The sequence below is a fragment of the Natrix helvetica genome, assembly GCF_964273705.1.
Source record: "Natrix helvetica genome assembly, chromosome: 2".
NCBI classification, from domain to species: Eukaryota; Metazoa; Chordata; class Lepidosauria; order Squamata; family Natricidae; genus Natrix; species Natrix helvetica.
This window is the reverse complement of record NC_138552.1, coordinates 30,019,198-30,041,347: the sequence shown is the minus strand read 5'-3', so window position 1 is coordinate 30,041,347 and position 22,150 is coordinate 30,019,198. Positions and strand designations below refer to the sequence as shown.

Here is a 22,150-nt window from a genome sequence, read left to right as displayed (position 1 = left end):
ATCATATTTTAACTGTCTTTCATTTTTTAAAATAATTCTTTTCTATATTCAAGATTGCAACATAACATAATTTAGAGTTACAAATGTGTAGCATAATTTCAGTGGGGCTGTTGTTGGTTTTTAGATATTTACCATATTTTTGTGAACACACGGGCTTTTTAATAAACATGCAGAAGTTGTACTATTAAAGTATTTCTTGTTAGGCATAGCAAATAATAATCTTAAAATATAAAAAAATCAATCATATTTGTTACATGATGGGGTCACATATCTGACTCATCTATCATTTCTCTTTCCCCCACCACCATATTTTTAAGGATATCCATAGTTCACATTACTTACTTAGTCAAAATGGGGAGATCTGAATTATGTTTCAATGAACCTCTGCCACTATTTAAATGTAACATACGGTTTACCAGGCCTTGTGACTAAATTTTGAGTTGTTAGAAAACAAGAGCATCTCATGAACAAGGAACGTATTATGTCAGCATTAAGGGCTATCCAATTGAAACTCTGTATCGGGTGATGTATATAAAATTTTGCTCTACGCATGCTGTATAAATGTTTCCTTTATTATAATCACATACTACTTTTTTTTTTATAAAAGAAAAGGTATAATATCTTCTTTGTTATTCTTCTTTATGAAAAAGATGCTGTGTGCAAATGCAAAATGTAATTATTCAAAAAGTAATTTTCTAATGAACCTACGTGAAGTTTAAAGATATTAAAACAGCTATCTATTTTGTACATTTTATAGCAGCATTTTGTATATTTTTTTAATATCAACATGCAAAAGTTCTGTAATGTGTTTTTGTCTTTTTCTGTTACAGTTGGTACCAAAAGCTCCAAAATACAGCTTTGTGACTTCAAGTCTGGATCTTGTTCTCACATTCTGCAGGGTATTTCTTACTCTGAAACATAAATGTTAGACAATAACTACTTTGAGTATACCACACTGTGTAAAGAACTGCACTGAACAATGTTTTCTTTGTAAGTAATAGGACAGATATGTTTAGTGCCAGTTGTCAAAGAAACACAGTGAGAAGGGCTTTATTCCTTAACATTTTTCTGATCTTGTTGACCTGAAGATACATTATTGATAATTATTGAAAAATGCTGATGTCTACTTAAGCTGGACTCCTTGAGTTTTATATCATTGAGATGTAGTTTTCTAAACAAGTTGAGAAACTGTCTTGGTAATATTTGTCCAAGTACTTTAGATTACACCTGGTTAATTTAAATTATATTTTAAAATTTAATCAGTTAAGCCATGAAAATATCTACCTTCTGGTATCAGTTCAGAATCTGTGGTATGAAAAGTGACAGCTTAATAGTTGGTAAGAATTCAGACTTAATACATTATGAAATAAATTTAGAATCCTGAGCTATATAATTTACCTGTACAATACAATACAATACAATACAATACAATACAATACAATACAATAGCAGAGTTGGAAGGGACCGTGGAGGTCTTCTAGTCCAACCCCTGCCTAGGCAGGAAACCCTATACCATTTCAGACAAATGGCTATCCAACATCTTCTTAAAGACTTCCAGTGTTGGGGCATTCACAACTTAACAACCTGTATTGTTTCAGGATGTAAGTAAGGAATTCCATTTTGGATGTAAATCTTATGACATTGAAAATTATTGTGTCTTCATCCTGTAATGGCATAGTTCCTTCTAGTTTCTTATAACTATACCCTTTAATTCTGCTGTGCTTTTACATATTATCACAAATTCTACTTTTCCTCCATTACCAGAATTACATCTGAATTTATATTGATATATAAAGAAACATGATGTTTCACTCTGCATATCCTGTTGTCCTCAATAGTGCCTTCAGAAAACTAGTTATTCTTATAAACTGAGTGACACTTGATGCTGGATCTCTATAAGAATTAGTGTTTACATAATTCATTTATACATGTTAATTTAAAATTTAAAAGTTATTTCTATTATTTGCATGAGCCTTGCAGTTTACAAAGTTTTCATTTTGTTACAAAAATGCAAATTTAAGTTAGTATTATTTTTTAAAATATACAGTAGTATTAAAATCTGTACAAAAATTTGCAATATAATTTGTATAAGAGGAGAATAATAGAAAACAAACCAGTCTTAAACCAAAAATATTATTATGCTTTTGTATTTTTAGGTCACACTCAAGAAATTCTAGCAGTATCTTGGTCACCACGTTATGAATTTATTTTAGCAACTGGAAGGTAAAAAAACCCCAATAAAATAAAGCAATGTTTATTAAACTCAGTCAGTGTTCTAAAAAACCTATTCTAAATTTCCTTGACAGTGGCATCCATACAAAGTGCAATGACGTAAAAATTACATCTTGCATAAATTACACAGTGACATAATCGTGCAACTGCCTTGATTACATACTCCCTTAAATTACCTGAGCCATGGCACTTAGGTAATTATCACTTCATGCCACCATGTCCCCTACCTCTGACCTTAGATGCCCAGGTTGGCAGCATTTCCTTAATTGACTTTTTTTTTAAAAAAAAAAAAAAAATTTAAAAGCAGAGAAATACTTTTAAACCATGATTATATGTCTTGGCATTGAAATGTCAAATTAGGATTAAGTTTTCAGATTTACTATATTATAGCTGAATTTTAATAGTTTCTGTTCTTTTTAAACTTAACTTTTTTGATACCTACATCAGCAATATTCATTAAATAATGACAAATTTATGATCAAATTTATGGTTTTTGTATTCTTTTACTTAATTTGATAATAAATGTCCCATTAGAGTACTTCTAGGAAAAGAAGTAAGCAGCTGCTTTCCAAAAATTCATCACATTTTGTATCCTGTACAGTTCCTGAGCATTTTTAAGAATTTCATTTTTTTAATCCCTTCAATAAAGATCTCATTTTCTGTTCATGTTTTTCGAGTCACAGTTCTTTCAAAACTTTTAACACTATTATTTTGTATAATAAAAAGTTATCTATTTCCTAGTTTAATATGTCTGTATCTTTCTTCATATTCTTATTGCTTATATTTAAATTCCCTTTCTAGATAATTTCAAAATTATTCATTGTACTTGTTCTACAGCTTCATTACAGCAAGCTGCATCCATCTTATCAAGACATTTATTTATCTTATCGAAAGGTTTGGTAGAGAAATATCTACTCCATTCTTCTTTTTTACTCTCTAGTTCCCTTTAGTGGCTAATCTTCAAGCTCCTCTTATTATAAAAATTGTAAATAATGACCATTTTTCCATGATAAAATTTATTCTAATGAAATCCGATTCCAAATCTATCTGGACCCTTAATCTGTTAACTATCCAAAATTCATATTCTACGCACCCTTTTGCTGCATAATCCGAAATGTATATTCAAAGCAGGTTCTCGCCATTTCTGGAGAACCAGTAGAGGAAATTTTGAGTAGTTCAGAGAACCGGTAAATACCACTTCTGACTGGCCTCATCTATTCTCTGCCTCCTGAGTCCCAGCTGATCAGGAGGGAATGGGGATTTTGCAGTAATCTTGCCCTGGAATGGGGAGGGAATGGAGATTTTACAGTATCCCTCCCCTGCCAGGCCCACCAAGCCACACCACACCCACCAAGCCATGCCCACAAAACTGGTACTAACAAAATTTGAATCCCACCACTGATTCAAAGGCTTTAAAATCAAATTTACATCATATTTCTCTAAAGAAATGACTCACCTAATGAATGCAAAACTTTGCCAAATAGGTTCTCTCTCCAGTACACTAAAAACAATATATCCAAAAAATGATTAAGAAATTGATCAAGATTCATATCCATCAAATATGGTTTTATGAGTGTGAGCTTGATGGAATCACAGCTCCTAGCCAATCATCTCATAAACTGACTGCAAAACAGCAGCTTTTATGATCTACTCATGAAGACTGGATGTCTGGAGTCAAATGGATAATCTCAACGATCTCTCCTTCCTCCAGAATGATTTTAACAGTGGCTCCAGCATCTAGTCACAATTCTTGCAAATATCCTTTTTCTAGAATGCTGTCAGCTACACGTGGCATTCACAAGAAGTCCCCACATTCTTTTCTAATCACTTTTGGAAATTGTGTGTTAACTGTTTTTCAACTATTAGGAATTTTTGGATCCTCAAGGTTTAGAGCACCAGTGACTGTCCTAGCAAATAAATAGCTACAAACAAAAGAGTTTTAGTATTAATTATGGGAATGCTATGGGAAAATACTTTTATTTTGAGTTCTTTAAAAATACAGAACAGAGAGGATTTTAAAGGTTGGACACTAGGGGAATTAAAAGTATCTAAAGATCATAGTTAAAGGCAAATAACACTGAAATTTGACTTATTAATGTCGAATGTAGCAAAATATCCTAACATTGGAAATATTGAAGGATATTTTTGAATAATGGACCCGGAAGTTAATTTTAAGAGTGTATGCTTCTATAGATTGATTCGGTTTAAAAGATGTTATGGAAGTGATAACTTTAAAATAAATAACAGACCTAGATAATCTTATATTTGATTCATAAAAGAGGCTGGTTAAAGCTTTGAAAAATGTTGTAAGGGACAAAAAAACCCCAAAGAGATGTATTTTAGGACATGATTTGAAGAAACTAAAGTTTAAGATGAAGGAAGGAATGCAAAGTTGATTTATTTGATCCAGGTTAAAGTAGATATGTTATCTCTGATAACCCTTAATGGACTTTGCTGCCTAGGACTAAACAACAAGGTTTAAGGATTCATTTATAGATGAGAGATTAAATATGGGAAGCAAAGATCATTTCTATTTTAAGACATCATGATAAGTTTCTGAAATTATATTTGTGATGAAAAAGTCATTTCTTTATTTCTTTTATTATTTTTCTTTTCAATAGTTTCTATAGTCTTTCTTATCTTCTACTTTTACTTTTTATACTTTTTATACTTTATATTCTTTATCATTGTAGTTATATTTAATAAAATTACTATGTTAAAAAAGCACACTTGAATATGTTAAAAGTCCTGAAGTAAACCAGAACCTTCCTCATACCTAATTTGATGGTTTTGGTAGCTACTAAAATTTTGGAAAAACCTTTAAGAAGACAAGTCTCATCTTTCACAATAACTAATTTTTGCTAACTTTCCTAAGGGTTTAAGATACACAAAGTCTTTGAACTTTTGCTAACTTTCCTAAGAGTTTAAAAGACACAAAGTTTTTTATGATTGGGATTGGAATTTCAGTTGTATATCATTGTGGTCATAAGCAAAGGCACCCACATAACCAGACACAATTCTTCAACCATTTTATAGTGGTTGTTAAGCAAATTGTGGTTGTAAGACCGAATAATTGGTGGTCATTAACAAAATCTATTTTCCCAACAAAAGCACTGGAAACTAGCAAACAAAAAAATCACATTTGCAGTCATGTGACTGGAATTGGTTATAAGGGAAGCTGGTTGCCAAATTATTGAAATATGGTCATGTGACTGCAGGTGGGGGTTAACTTGTTCAAGATTATCTGAGTCAGCAGTGGTTTTGAGGAGAAAGTTTTAGAGTTTATTTTCAGAATATTTTGGGGATAATTAGAACGTGGTTCCAAAAGAAACTGTCAGAGGTCATTTTCTGCATTTATAAAAGAATATATTCAAGTTAAGAGAAAAATAATTAAAAATAAAATAGTCATTATGAAATATTGAAAGTTCATTTGTATTGCTCATACATCACCTCTGACTTTTGTTTTTCTTTTAGTGCTGACAGTAGAGTGAAATTGTGGGATGTAAGGAGAGCTTCTGCCTGTCTACTCACTCTTGATCAGCATAATGGGGAGAAGTCAAAAGCAGCTTCTGAAGCAAGTAATATATTTCATACATCAATATTATAGTTTTAGTCTAATATAAATTCATATTAAAAGGGAACCATACTATTATATAGCCCAGGATAGATGACAGTGTCAGTACTAAATGCTATATGAAAGGTTTCATGACCTTTTTTAAAAAATACTAGCTTTTGTCTTATCCATGGTTAGCATATGACACCAATATATTATATAGTTCCCCAAGAGACTACAACTCTTGACCAAAAAAAGTTTTCTTAATTGTTTTAAATCTGTAATTATTATTCCTAGTAATTTAGAATGATTCGGACAATAATTAAATATGATTTCAATGTGTTGAAATGGATGATCTGTTGAAATCTCCCACACTGAAACTCTAGAATTTTAAAGGGATTAACTAACTGGTTTAAGACCAGGTATCTATTTGTTAACTACAAAAATAATCCAGGATTATAGGAATCCTGATCACCTTCATATCTTTCCTAGGATGCAAGTAGCTTTCCCGAGTCTTAACTCATTAATTTTAATTGGGGAATAGTATAGAAATGTCTTTCTGCTTCACACCTCACCCCCCTTCTATGATGTGGCATGCTAGTAAATATGCCAGAAGAATATATAAATGACTCTATGAAATTAAGGTGGTATAACATCACCTTACTGCAGAAAAAATATTCAAGCATAATGGTGCTGTTAGTGAGCAAAGGAACAATAAGCTGCCCTTAGATTTGCTGTACAGAAGCATTGCATTGGGCAGGGAGCTAGATCAAATGATCTCCAAAATGCCTCCCAGCCTCGGCATTCCATGACTCCACATGTTGCAACTACACAAGTGAGGAGATTGATGGAAATATCAATGGCCCATGTCACAAGAGATCTAGAAATGACCCTCCCTTAAGCTCCATAGAACATTATCAGTCTGTTCCCAGGAGAAGCTGATAGTCTGCAGAAACTCCTATATAATAGGCATACTGTAATAAAGTAGTTGGCTTGAAGCTTACGACTGTGGATCTGGTTGCTGGCACCTAACACCAGCCATTACTCCATTTTTACTCCCAGTGCACACAAGTTGAACTTCTTTTAGGCACAGATCTGGCTAAAGAATAGCCATTAAAAGTGATATTAGAAAAAGAAAAATAAGATGATATCTTGACAGTAAAAATTTGGACAGCCATATTCCATAATAAAACAAATGAAATGAAAAATATTGACTACTATTTAATAAATTGCTCAATCATATATTTAATCTAGTATTACTTTTTTTTTACTTGATCCTTCTCCCTTTTTCTTTCAAAAATAAAAATAAAATGTCATTGGTATCTTGATGTAGATATTACCGTATTTTTCGCCTTATAAGACGCACTTTTTTACTCCAAAAAAGAGGGTAAAAATCTGAGTGCGTCTTGTAAGCCGAATGTAGCCACTGGGTCATCTGAAAATGGGGCAGGCAAAGAGGGGGCTGCAGAGATCGTGATGGCTGGAAAGGAGAGAGGTTTCGCTTTCAGAGCTCCCGCTCGGCTGGGCTCCCGAGAGGGCTTAGGGGGTGGTGGTGGTGGCAGCGGCTCCTCACATTGCTGGGGCGCTGCTTTAAGCTGCCCTCCTCCTGCAAACGAAAGGTGCCTCAAGGCTTTGGCTCCTGAGACCGGTGCGCTGCCATCCAAAATGCTGGTACCGCGGGCGCTCCAGCGATCGGGGTACCAGCATTTTGGATGGCAGCGCACCGATCTCAGGAGCGAAAGCCTTTGAATCAAGTTTGATTGTGTCCCATCTAGCGTTCTCCACCCCCAACCCCAAATCTCTCCGGATCTGCTTATTGCTATTGCTGCTATTGCGCCCAGCTACTGTATCTCTTTGCTGCATGACAGATCCGGGCGGATTGGGGGTGGGTGGGTGGAGAACGCTAGATTGGGAAGTTAAAAGTTTTAGATGAGCCACCGGCTGGAGGGCTGGGGCCATGCAAGAAGCCCGCTCAGGCAGGGGAGGAGGGAGTGAGGATAGACAAGTAAGAGGGAAAGAGGAAAGAAAGCAGGAGGGCAGAAGGGAGGTGGAAGGAAGGAAAGAAAAGCAGACACGCTGGAGGGAAAGAGGAAAGAAGGCAAGCAGGCAGGAAGGAGGCAGAAGGAAGGAGGGAAGGATGGAACTGGAAGGGAGGCAGGGAAGGAGGGAGGGAGAAAGGAAGGATAGGAGGATAGGGAAAGAGGAAAGAAGGCAGGCAGGCAGAAGGGAGGGAGGTGCAAGGAAGGAAGGAAGCATAGATAAGCAGGAGGGAAAGAAGGCAGGCAGGCAGGCAGGAGGAAAGAGGAAGGAGGGAACTGGAAGGGAGGCAGGAAGGAAGGGAAGGAGGGAGGGAGGATAGACAAGTAAGAGGGAAAGAGGAAAGAAAGCAGGAGGGCAGAAGGGAGGTGGAAGGAAGGAAAGAAAAGTAGACACGCTGGAGGGAAAGAGGAAAGAAAGCAAGCAGGCAGGAAGGAGGCAGAAGGAAGGAGGGAAGGATGGAACTGGAAGGGAGGCAGGGAAGGAGGGAAGGAGAAAGGAAGGATAGGAGGATAGGGAAAGAGGAAAGAAGGCAGGCAGGCAGAAGGGAGGGAGGTGCAAGGAAGGAAGGAAGCATAGATAAGCAGGAGGGAAAGAAGGCAGGCAGGCAGGAGGAAAGAGGAAGGAGGGAACTGGAAGGGAGGCAGGAAGGAAGGGAAGGAGGAAGGGAGGGTGGAAGGAAGGATAGACAAGTAAGAGGGAAAGAGGAAAGAAAGCATCTGAATGTACTAAACACGAGTCTTCAGGGAAAAGATGGATACATTGTGAAAACTCAGCTGTCAGTTGATCTTAATGTTATGAAATGAAAAGTATGCCATTTGGAATTAACTTGGCATAAAATAATTCATTTGCATTTAATTGTTATTGTTCAAAGAATGTTCGGAAAAATGTTCGGCCCTCCAGCATATTCACTTCATCCAATCTGGCCCTCTTTGAAAAAAGTTTGGACACCCCTGTGTTACATGGTTGACATAAAATTGTTCTTAAACTGCTGTTAACTTTATACAGTTGATATAAAATATTTTACTATAGTATTTGGTTCAGAATCTTTTTTTTCTAGATTTTCCTCCTTTAAAATTGGGTGCGTCTTATATTCCGGAGCGTCTTATAGGGCAAAAAATACGGTATTCTAATAATGCTACCAGTACATCCTTAAATACAGTACTTACCTTTTCCATAATAAATGTTGTTATGCAACAGAATATTTTTATATATATTTTTAAATTTCAAAGAACAATATTTTTATGATATAATAATTATTTTTGCAATACCAAGCTATATATATATTGCGGTACGGAATTTCAAATTGTGCATCTTTTCCTTATAGTAAATACTGCCCATAATGGAAGAGTCAATGGCTTATGTTTTACCAGTGATGGGCTTTACCTTTTAACAATTGGTACAGATGATCGTATGAGACTCTGGAATAGTTCAACTGGAGAGAACACACTGGTAAGACATATGTGGTTAGAAATGTGGAATTGTTTATATCTCCAGTCTTTTAAAACAATCTGGGTGATTTGTCTCCATCAAGACAGGAGGATAAATAGGAAAAGTAAGATGTGTTGGTTTTGTTCACTGCCTTGAATTATTTGTAAAAATTATAAAGGTGAGATATAAATAAATAAAAACTCGAAATAATAAGAATTGGAACTATTGATTGATTATGACTACAGAAAAGGCAGCTCAGGTTTTGGATTAAAATTACATGCCACTGACAACTAATGTGTGCAGTTTGTTTAGAAATCCTGTTTATGGGAGTTCTATTATCAAGGTAATATTTTTGCTGCTTCCTTTCTTTCAGAATATCTCAGTTCATAAATTGTGAGAGTGTGCGGAAAGATGAATATTTCTTACATAATGGACATAAATGTATCTTTTAATGCTACAGAATTGGACAGCTTACACTGAGAATAGAAAAAGTGTAATTATGTGAATTTGAGGAAGAGAACACTAGGGAAATAATGGAACGGAAACATAATGAGATTTTAAAAAGTACCCAGCATAATTAGATCTCTTTCTTGTAATTAACGGGCTTCATCATATTGAATGTTGGCCATAAAATTTTAATTAAAAAACTATTACCTTACTAGCCTGCACTTAACTCTTATAGACTCTCCCTTTCCAGCCTCTTTGAGATAGTTATAAGAGAGCTTGCTCTACAGTAGGAATTTAATTTGCATGGCCTATGGTCATAAGCATTTATTTAGAAAAAAAGAAATAAACATATTCAAAATATCATGCATTGGTTAACACAACCAGTTTATGGAAGCAGTTTGCAAAAATATATTAAGAAGTAATGTTTGAATAGGTTTTGGGGTGGAATATGGACACTCAGGGATATATCCTAACTATACTCTCTATCTTGAATCTTATTTGGAGGATTGGTGTTCAGCCAATATGTATGAAGCAAATACTATAGAGTATTACATATAGGAGAAGAGGAAAAGGTTATAATAGAGAATGTATCAACTGTTGGATACACCATAGTCAAACTATTCTTAAGGCTATTTCTTAGCTATGCTGTTTCTTAATAATACAAAGTATGATAGGGACGCAGTGGATCAGTCTTAAGACGCTGAGCTTGTCAATCAGAAGGTCAGCAATTTGGTGGTTCGAATCCCTAGCACCACCTAATGGGGTGAGCTCCCATTACTTGTCCAAGTAATGCCAACCTAGCTTCTGCCAACCTAGCAGTTCAAAAGCATGTAAAAATGCAAGTAGAAAAATAGGAACCACCTTTGGTGGGAAGGTAAGTGTTCCGTACGCCTTCGACATTGAGTCATGACCACGGAGACATCTTTGGACAGTGCTGGCTCTTCAGCTTTGAAACGGAGATGAGCACCGCGCCCTAGAGCCAGAAAATGACTAGCACACATGTAGACGTCTTCCTTTAAACAGAGTATTCCTAATCCAGAAGCATACATGCCTTGAAAGCTAAATATATAAATTCATAGACTATGAGGACTGGAAAGTAACTTGGCGCTCTTCTAGTCCAATCCCTTCCCTATTGTAGTAGGACATTCGCCTTCTGTTTAAACAGTTTCCACAATGGAGAGACTCACCTTTTCATATAATCTATTGAGTAACATTATTAGAACTATTTTCCTTAGTTCAAATAAACGTCTTGATTTGATTGCAGTTTCTTTTCCTATCTTCTGGAAGAACTCTGAACAATTCTGCCCCATCTTCTACATGACAGTCCTTCAGACCCTGGAAGATAGCTATCATGTCTCCCACAGACTTTTTATCTCCATGCTAAGCATTTTATCCTCCAATAGTTTGTAACTATATCTCTTCATGTTCTTCATCTTAGTTGTTTTCCTCTAGGCATGCTCCAATTTCTCAATGTCTTTCCTAAAATATGATCAGAACTGGATATAGTATTTTAGGTACAGTTGGCCAATATAAAATAGAAAGGAACTGTTTGCTTTTGATCTTGACACTACTCTTGATACGATACAGCCTAGAAACCATCATTTGGGGGGGGGGGGTTTGCAGCTACCTCAAACCATGAATTCATTTTCATCTTGTGAATCACCAAAAAGCTCAAATCTCGTTTTCATGTGTTGTTTACCCAATACATCCTCTCTTATCTTATATTTTCTTCTTTTCCTACCCAAACATAAAACTTGAGTTACACAGTGTTTGCCACATTTAGTCAGCTAAACTAGTCACTTTATTGAAAAAGGACATTGTGTTGATTTGATATGGTTTACTTTCGATAAACCCATGTTGGCTTCTGCCAGGTTTTACCCATTTCTTTGAAATCCAGCTGGTAGGACAGTAGCTTTCCAGTTCTTTTTCTTTCTTCTTCTTGAGAGCAGGAACAACATTTGACCCTCCTGTAATACTATACTAATTTCTGAAATAGGACAGAAAATAACTTCAAGATGACATCAACAAGCCCTAAGAAATAATAGATCTGATCCTGGAGATTTAAACTTGTTCATGGTAGTTGGTCTTTACTTGCATTAGGTTATCACACACTCCCCTTGCCCATTTTTCTGCTTCAGTGCACTTAATTATGTTTCCCCTCAGGGTAGAAGGATACGAGAAGTTCTGCCTTACCTTAATAACATGTTATCATCCTGAATCATTCCTAAGCAGCAAGTGCATCTATTGCCTTTTCCTTTTCTTATTAGTAAGAAGCCCAAAAAAGTATTTTTTGTTCATTTAGCTTTTGTTCCATGCATAACAACATTCAAACTTGTTCCTTCTAACTTTCTGCAGATATTATCAAGTATACCTACTTGATCTTATTTATCTTACATTTCTTATATACTGTATGTCCCTTTTAGCAGTTAGTTCAATCAAGGGCTACTATACTTCCACAGTGATTCCCCATATTGTAGTTGTATGTAGCTAACTTCCAGCATTCTTTTTTGAGAAATTTCTAACTCCTGTATTTCTTTCCATAAGATCCTGCATAGTATATGTATAAAGTTTTTGATTTGTTTGTTTAATTGGGTTCTCTTTATGGTACGGTATCTAATTTTAAGACATTTGGAGAATATATCATATTTTAGGTATTTGTGCAGAGATATTGAAAATCCAAAAGATTTCACCAACTTTTAAGCACCACTATAGATCTACATTTCTAGTAATCCAATCTTAAAATCATAAGGCACCGGTCCAATATTCTTTAGAACATGAGATGATGGATTTTGTAAAATAAGATATTCAAAATTTGTTTTAAACTTTGATATGATGCTTCAAAATTTGTTTCAAAGTGGCTGTAAATTCTCAGTGTTTATTTTAGTAACACTCTTTAATTGTTTGTACTCAATGAGTTGTAAGCTTAAGTTCCACCAAAATATTTTCTAATATAAGCCAGGGATCTTACAGTGTTGACCAAGTTGTTTTTTTTAGGGGTGCACAGTTTTGGGGAGGAAGGCTAAGGGCTGAATTTGATTTTCCAATAAACGTTTGGTGGCCACACTTCATGAAATGAACAGGTCATGGATATGGACTAACTTTACATTTTAACTTTAAATTAGTTAAACACAGTAAGGTTTCATCATATCTTTCATTCAGTAACATTCAATCTAATTAATTTTGGGAAAGCTTAGGAATCACTGTCCAAGGCTATCGAAAGTCACAGGTAGCCTTTGGACATCTGATTGGGCAACTCTCTGTTTTGTAATCACAAGTGTAGTTGAATAAGGCTCTATATTTAAAAAGCAGTATTCTTTTGATGCAATATATGTTAATGTCTATACTTATACAGTTGCTTTATCCATAGCAATTAATGTGATACTGCGTATCACTGTGTAAATGATATTTGGAGATAAACTTCTGTTGTGCAATTTAGTAAAACTTTTCCCATTGCCACACCTTAGACGCTGCCAGAAGGTTGTTTTTCAGTCACAAAATGAGAGAGTTAAAAAGATAGCTTCAGCCAGTTGTTGGATAATTGTCTCAATCACAACAATATGGCAATTATACTTGTCATAACTTGCCATATTGTTTATTACATGTATAGTCAGTATAAGTATTCAGTTAACTTTGGTGTCCTAATGAAACCAAAGTCCAGTTGCTTTTTTCTTTGGGACAAGAAAAATGTGACTAAAATAAACTTTTGTCAAAGTGGGCAGAAAGTGGAACTATTGCCTTTTCAAGGTAGTTATACTACTGATTATCCCTTTTTGAAACCTTCCCTAAGAGTCACTACCCAGTAAAAGAGTGCTGACAACATTACCTAAATCAGCGATGGCGAACCTTTTTTGGCTCACGTGCCACAAGTGGGGGGGATCGCAGGGGGGTTGTGTGTGGGCATGCCACACCCATAATGCAATGTGCAACCCCCCCAGTGCGCATGCGTGCACAAAAAGCACCCCCCCCCCCATTTTTACATGCTTTTTTTGCCCTCCCCAGGCTCCAGAGGCTTTATAGGAGCCTGGGGAGGGCGAAAAGAGCCTCCCCCGCCCCCCCGGAGGCCTTCCGGAGGCTTCAGGGATCGTCCGGAGGCTTCCCTGAAGCCTTCGGAACGCTTAAAATGACCCTCCGTGCAAACCGGAAGTCACTTCTGGTTTGCTCGGAGGGTCGTTTTGAGCGCTCCGAAGGCTTCAGGGACCATCCGGAGGCTTCCCTGACGCCTTTTTTCTATTAATTCTCAGCTGGCAGATAGAATACAGGTAGTCTTTGACTTAAGACTGTTCATTTAACAATGATCTAGAATGATGATGGCTTTGGAATGCATGCTTCCAACTAGTCTAAATGTTGCATCACCCTGCAATTACATGACCATGATCTAAGTGCTTGGCATCCTGTTTGCCCTTACAGCCAGTTGCCAAGAGCCCTGAAATTGTATCACTGCCATTTGCAAAACACTCCCTAGAAACCCAGCTACAAAGCTGCTGCAGGTACAAGCTGCTACCACTTGCCAGGAGGATTTCCTCCCATTTCTAGGGACTCACTGAAAGAGCTGCTTACTGACGGACAAGAATTCAGCTCTGTTCCTGTAAGGAATAACTTTCCATGCATGGAGGAGAGCTGAACTCCTTTGGCAGGGTGTGGAAACAAAGATTTCAGCTCTTGTTCTTACACCCAAGCAAAACAGTTGCCTTCCATGCATGGAGGAGAGCTGAACTTCTTCAGCAGAGTGTAGAAATGGAAATGAAATCCTGAAAATTTCAACTGCATTTCTGCACTCAATTGAAGGAGTTCCTTTCCATATCCAATGGGGAGATGAAATTCTTTGGCAGGTAGTTCTTTCAGTCAGCCCGCAGAGATGAGAGGGAGCAGAAATACAAGCAGAGAAGCAGCAAGGTGAGAAAAGGAATGCATGAGGGGAGGGGAGGATCTGGGAACACCGACACATGCTGGGCATGAGTGATTCTTCACTTATGGGCTGTATTAGGATTTTCAGCTACTTAGTGGAGCCTCCCACCATTTTCCCCACTTTCCTGAGGCACCCCATGCTTCCTAGGTGGGACTTCATCACAAAATTGCTTAACAACCACAGAATCAGGATTGCGGTCATTGAGAGAAGCAGTCACATTAATTACTGCTTTGCTTAGTGACCAAGATTCTGGTCCCAGTTGTGGTTGTAAGTAAAACACTACCTATAAGGAGACAACATTTCTGCTATTAAAGTAGCAACAGAATGGTAGATGTGCAACAGAATGGATTTCCCAATTTTCCAGATATTTTGAATAATACTTCCCATCAGTCCTAAAATAGTCTGGTAAGTAGTCAGAAATTGTGTCAATTGTAATCAACAATAGTTAGGCGATTTACACTGGGCATCAATATCCTGTAGTGGAATATGACAAGATAAAATAATACCCTATATCAGTGATGGCTAACCTTTTGCCATCACATGCCGAAATCAGGGGAAGCGCAGAGGTGTCGTGCGTGGGCATGCCCACACCCATAATTCTATGCGCATGACCACCTCCATGGCCCAACGCACAAGCCGGAAGTCCATTCCCAAACTTCTGGTTTGCATGTGAGGTTGTTTTTCGCATGCACGCTGGAGCTAACAGGGCAACGCCTCGCGTGCCCTAACAAATGGCTCCGCTTGCCACAGGTTCGCCATCCTGGCCCTATACCATTCTTAGCCCAATATGAAGTAGACCCTATGCCTTCATAATATCCCATCCACTAAGATAATTTCCCTGAACACTCCTGGCAAAATGGCAAAATTTTAATTTTTAGAAAACTCTCAACATCCATTTCCCCCCCAAACAACTCTTTCAAATAGCTTCAAATCACTGGTTTGGGGCAAATTTCATCTTATTTTTTTCCTTTTTCAATGTTCTAAGGGTAGGGATAGGAGACAAAAATTCAGATCCCCTTCCTTAGCCTACCAACTCAGTGGAAAACAGCTTGATAGTGTTAAGAAAAGTAGTACCCTGAGGCATTTTAGGCTTAGAAGAGTTTGCCTCACAAAGGCCTTCCTAAAACCAAGCAAACTGCACATAAAGCACATAAACACACAAAGTACAGTACATGCTGAAAAATTTTGATCCCTTTCTGACTACACTGCCACATTACCAGATGACTTCCTGAAGGTTAGGAGGCTGAATTGAACCTCTGTTCTGTCAAATGCCCCCTTATCATGAGACATTCGATAATAGTTTTTCAGTATTTCTCAGCATAACATTCACTTGTATTCAGGCGGAAAATAAGTATTGGGACAATAGGATGGGGGTCAGACTTACTTTTGCACAAGCTTGCATACAAAGTTGATATTGTAATGGATATCATATTTAAAGTAATAAAGCCATGATAGCCACTTTTTATTTTACTCTTCCTTCATTCTGCTAAATATATAGACTAAAGCAGTCTTTATTTAAATTTAATAGTTCAGGCTATTTGCTTACCAAGGCACTCTTTATCAGTTCATTAATCTTTTCATTCCCCTCCAGTTTCACATTCTTAAAATATTTTTGTTGTACATAAAAGAGAACTAGCTGGAGAATTATCTCTTCTGTGTGCCTTAGCCATACTTTTTAGTGAGATGGTAAATTATTAAGCTTTAGTAAACTCTCCTGACTAATGCTGTTCTTTTCTTAGCTACTACTTGTAGAAATAGCAGTTGCATTTTAACCTTCCTTTGTATTGCCAGAGTGTTCTAAGTTGATGTGCATTATAAGAACCCTTCACCCCCCCCCCCAATTCGTTTAATGAAAATATGCATTTCATTTTAAATTGTCTCTAAAAGCTTCAACTACATAAAAAGATTTATCAACTGGTGAATAGTTCTTATGCATGAAAACTCTCTGCAAGGCTGCACAAGGAAAAACATTTATTTCTTCATGCCAACTTCCACTTACTTTTTTGGTTAAGACTTTGCATGTTAGTTCAGTCTTGAAAAGGCTACTTGTTATAAACTTTTGTTTTATTCACCCATGGACATTTCTGGGTTTACTAACAGTTGTAATGTAAATACATCTTTTTTTTGTCAGTTGATGAGAAAGTATTTTTAATTTTAAAAAGTGTAATTACAAATAATGTAGACAAGGAAGTAATTGTTCTCCTTCACTTTTCATTTTGAGCATTGCATCCATTTTTAGCTCTGACACTTTCAGAAGCTAAAAAAAAATTGATGAGGGTGATCATAAAGTTGGATAAGTCTTATGAAGAGAGCTTGAAATAATTGAGAGTGTTTAGCTTTGAAAAAAAAAGATTGAGGTAGGCATATAAAAACACACTTTTAAATTTTAGGAGGGGTGCCTGATAGAAGAAGATGAAAACCTGTCCTGTTCTCTGCCATCCCAGTATATAAAATAAGCATAATGTTCTTAAGAAACAAGACGACCAATTTCAGTTGATGTTAATAAATCTAAAAGATTTATTCCAAATCTGGACATATGTCTGAATGAAAATGGATCCAGGTAATCAGCTTCATCCAAGAAAACCTGAGATTTTGATGTCACCACACCAATGAGACTTGATTCAAAAAGATTTGATTTGAGACTGGTCAGAAATGTACAGTGATGATAGTTAATGACCCTTGTTTAAAGAAAAGTCTTATTCGTACCTTAAAGGGGCTGAAATATGTTCCTCTGACAAAGAAAGATTTCTAATATGGATTTAGATAAATGTTCTCTCGTATCCCAAGATGGGTGTTTATCCAATGAAGTTATAAACCTCTAAGCTACTTACTTACATCATTGGAATTGGAAATACATTTCTTTTGTCAATCCTTCCCACTGGTATTAGCCAATGTTGAGTTTAGATCTAAGCAGATCCTGAATTAATAATAATACTTTATTTACAGTCACAGACCAAACATGAACAGTACAAAAGAGACACAGCAGCCAGTCACCAAAAGCCCAACTAAGGGAGGTTACAGCTCTCTCCTCTAATGGTCACAGCTCTCAAGAAAAACCTGGAAACCTGAGAGGTGATGTACGAGGAGACATCCCCAAGGCAATGCACATACAAATCACAGCCATCAGGACCAGGAGGGACGATTTCAGGAAGAGACAGTAACCTAGATCTGTCCACGCTATACATAGGGCAAAATAGAAGGACATGCTCCGCTGTCTCAACCTCGGCTCTGTCACAAGGGCACAGCCGCTTATTAATCGGGAGCCTCTTGTAACGACCATCCAGAATTGCTTTATCAGGAAAAAAAAACACCTGAAAACATATCCTTGCAAAATGTCAAAATGTTCCTCACTATAGGGGTTTACGTATAATAGATAACATAACCCAACACAAACATTTCTGATTTGTTTTTCCCACATTAGTATATCTGCTATTGGTTCCAAAAGTTAACATTCAGAACTTCCAAATAAACATAAATAGAATGCACCCTCAAAATAATAATTAATGTTTATATTTTGAGCGTATCAGTATATACTTAGTAGAAAGCGCTATTGACAAGTGGGAATTTTCAGATAACCATATATATGATTACACCCTTATTTGTGCTTTGTGCCATTTAAATGTATACAGCTATAGAAAAGTTAAATAGACACCAAAGATTTTGATTAAACCAAATGTAATTATGTAATGATATTACCAGCAGATTTAGATATTAAACATCATCATGCCAAACATGCTTAACAACATACACTTAATAGCATACATATACAAGTTATAGGAAATCATTATCATAGCTTCATCCTACATATTATGAATAAGTAAGTTATAAAGGACATTCTAGTCATTCCAATATTCATAACACTTCATATATATTCAAACACATATTTTATTGCATTCTATTTGCCGAGGAAAAGAATTCCTGAATGTCACAGATGTGGTAATAAGAGGGAATAATATTCTTAAAAATATAAATTGTAATGCAACTGTAATGAATTGCTATTTTAAAAAAGGAAGCCACATGCTGCTTGCAATACTATAACTTTTTATCAGATGTAATCTGCAATATTTGAAATTTTAGGACAATCCTACTGCAAGTGATATAATAATCCTCCAAACATAATGACATTAATGCAAGATTTTATGCTGGGTGACAAGTCTTAAAACTTGGAGAACCATTGGTATCCAGGTTCCTATAGATTCCAAATTGGGTTTGCTGAATGTTGCTGAGAATCATCATGCATAAGAGATGTTACATCAGTATTAGAGAATACTAGTGTATCTTTAGTTTACAAGATCGGGTGAATTAATAAATGGTAACACATATGTTTCATTAGTCCAAGAATAATTAACAGAGAAAATTGTGAAATGGTCCCTGCCACAAAAAAGAGGGGAGGGACACAAAGTTATCTATTTGATTCTTCTTTCTGCTCTGAGTATCACTCTTACCAATTGTAGCATTCAGTTACCCAAAGCTACCTCTGTGTTTTAAAGAGTTATGAAGTATTTCTGAGTTATTCAAGTTTAAAATTGGATACATGTTATTGTGGAGTAGGAAAGGACTATGTTCTTTCCAGCAGTATATTCAATAGGAAACAACCTCTTTTAAAATTTAACAAACCATTTGTTAAAATTGTTAAATTTTAACAAAACCAAATTTAAATTTTAACAAAACCAAATTTAACAGAACACTTGCTTTGTGAAATTGGGAGGGCTAAGTTTTTTTATCTTATATCTTTACAGGTAAATTATGGGAAGGTGAGCAATGAAAGTAAAAAAGGACTCGGGTTTACTGTATCACATGGCTGCAGTTCTGAATTTGCATTTGTGCCGTGCAATAGCACTGTTGCTGTTTACACAATTTATTCAGGAGACCTAATAACTACACTTAGGGGACATTATAGTTCGGTTGACTGCTGTGTCTTTCAACCTAATTTTCAGGTAAGTGAAGCCATCTGGAGAATTTTAGGTTATTTAAGCATGACACCAAACAGGTTTTCCTTAAAACACTCAGCTATATTGAGTACATAGTCCCTATAAGGATTATATGCAGTAGAGTTCAAGTGAACTTCAGTTTAAGAAGGCAAAGCCTTTCAGCTTTTCACTTTGAGGTTGAATAGCTGTCTCTCCATCTGTTTCTCTAGCATTTAATGTACGAGAATGACTATTTCTATGCGTGGGATTTCAGTTGGGCGATTATGGTTAATAGACAAATGATGATGTATTTCTTTAAGATTATCCCTTCCCATTAGCAGCAAGTCTCATTTGTGCAAAAAAAAATTCTGCTATGTATTTAAGAGGTTATAATAGGGAATTCAACTGGTACATATATTGGGGGATTCAACTGAGAGCGGCATGGTAGCCTAGTGGTGCCTCCCACTCAGAAGGTTGAGCATTCAATCTGAGGTAGTTGCAGGTGTTTTTCTCCTAGGGTGCAAAGAAAAAAATATTTGCTGCGAACTCCACGTGGCATCAGGAAGGGCATCCGGCCAGTAAACTCTTGGTTTCATCCAGTCGCCCAAACTCTATCCTAAATTAAGGGATTACAGGATTTTTATGATTTTAAACTAAATATATTAAAAAACCCAGATTCTACCTTTGAAGTTGCAAAACAAAACAAGTATGCTTGAGATCCCATCGAGTGCTCCTAGTCGGATCAACTAATACTGAACTAATACTGGTCTAACAGCCTGATCTGATTTAAAGCAGCTTCCTGTCTTTAGAGCAGTCTACCATGTCAGCATTACAATAATGCTAGTACACAAATTAAGGTGAGGTTCTCAGTTAGGCAAATGTATAATGAAAAACTAAAAGCTTTAGTTTTATAGCCATTTGGTCTAGACAATTGAACTTTTGAATATGTTTTAAATAATCCTAATGACACTTGACTTATTGTAATAAGTGCATTATGAAAGTTAATATCATTCATGAAATCTTTACAGATGTTAAATTGTATTTTTGCATTACATTGAGATGACATTAACTTTGCAAGTCATTGGAGATCAACATCTCAAGCTTACTTATAATTCAGGTGGATTAGAAAATGTTGGTAGAAGCAGGATTTCTAAAAAAATTGTGTAAAATGCAAACTGTATATAATGCAATTTCTGGCCCCACATTTTAAACATTTTGAAAATTGAAAGGCTGGGACAGTTTTCATGCATTTACATTTCCCTAATTGGAATTTTAGTTTATGCAGTGTTTCAGATTTTTTTCAAGATCTGCAGAATATATTTTTATATTGTTATATGAAAAGTGGGATAAAGATGCTAATTTAGAAATAAATGTGACTTGTCATAGGATGCCTTTTTTGGAAGTGTCTTATCCCAACTCTTTTACAGCCAAGAACAGTTCTTAACAAAACATCTTTAAAAACTTTTGCAGCAATTCTGTTGCAATGGTAGAGGCATAGCCAAAGGAGTGGACAGAGAAAGAGACAACATAGCCCACAGCTAGATAGAGAGCAGTGCAAAGAGCTCAGAGGAGACACTCCTAAGTAAAGAAGATAATGGGTGGGATGGGAAGAATTCTAATTTAAATTCTTTGTAATATTGATTATGACTCCTGCATGGTTTATCCAACATCTATGGAGCACGAGAAATAATATTCTGAACTTGTTTTGTGGACATAGCTTGAAAGGTCTGTCCCATTGGTCATTAAAAAGTTATTTCTTTAAATGGAATAACCACTTTTCCCCCTAGCTTAGGTCCTTCAGTAATGGACTGCACATTTTATAATTCTAGAAGTGATTGAAGTTGTAATCCAATATAACCAGGGGGTCTCTGCTACCTCAAGGCAGAAATGAATAAATGACCATGTTTATTTTATTTTATTTTAATTCATTATAAATATATTTCAAATTTATTAGCTTTAGGTATAGCCTTTTCACCAACAAACACCACAAGATAGCTAATAATAATATAATATTTAAAAAAAACAATTATCAGAGTTTAAAAATTGATATTTTTAAAGGATATAATTGATTACTCAAGCCAGCATTCAAGCCATTTTATAGCAATAGCACTTAGACTTATATACCACTTCACAGTGCTTTACAGCCCTCTCTAAACATTTTACAGAGTCAGCATATTGCCCTCAACTATCTGGGTCCTCATTTTATCAATCTCAGAAGGATGGAGGGCTGAGTCAATCTTGAGCCTGGTGAGATTTGCACTACCAAATTATAGACAGCCGGCAGTCAGCAGAAGTAGCCTGCAGTACTTTCTACAGCAGGATAACAGAGAAGTTAGCGTGCTTTCCTTAGCCAAGTGTTTCAAAGCCTGGAAGAAGGTACTAAAAGGCCTTTGCTCATATTTCTATTAAACAGTGGTGAGATAAGAGAAGGATGCCTTCCAAATTGTTTGGCCATACATATTACAATTATAGCCTATTCTTGGCTTATACTGGCCTTTATATAGTCTCTGAATCAAACCAACCCTCTTAGTTCTTTTTTGCTTTGTACAGTTGTAACTTAGGAAAACACAAAATCTGCTTATTATGAAGGAAGTCTTGTTGAGCTTATTGGAGCTTATTTCTGAATATTTCCCT

The 22,150-nt window shown here is 36.1% G+C and overlaps 1 protein-coding gene across 1 annotated transcript in view; it reads left to right on the top strand.

The window, feature by feature from the left end:
- The window catches only part of ERCC8 (ERCC excision repair 8, CSA ubiquitin ligase complex subunit), a 35,901-nt gene that overhangs the window by 12,142 nt on the left and 1,609 nt on the right, over positions 1 to 22,150 (top strand). The window contains exons 6-10 of the mRNA XM_081941938.1: positions 831 to 899; positions 2,157 to 2,223; positions 5,707 to 5,810; positions 9,150 to 9,274; positions 19,346 to 19,543. Coding sequence (XP_081798064.1) covers positions 831 to 899; positions 2,157 to 2,223; positions 5,707 to 5,810; positions 9,150 to 9,274; positions 19,346 to 19,543 — 563 coding nt within the window. The remainder of the gene's footprint in view (positions 1 to 830; positions 900 to 2,156; positions 2,224 to 5,706; positions 5,811 to 9,149; positions 9,275 to 19,345; positions 19,544 to 22,150) is intronic.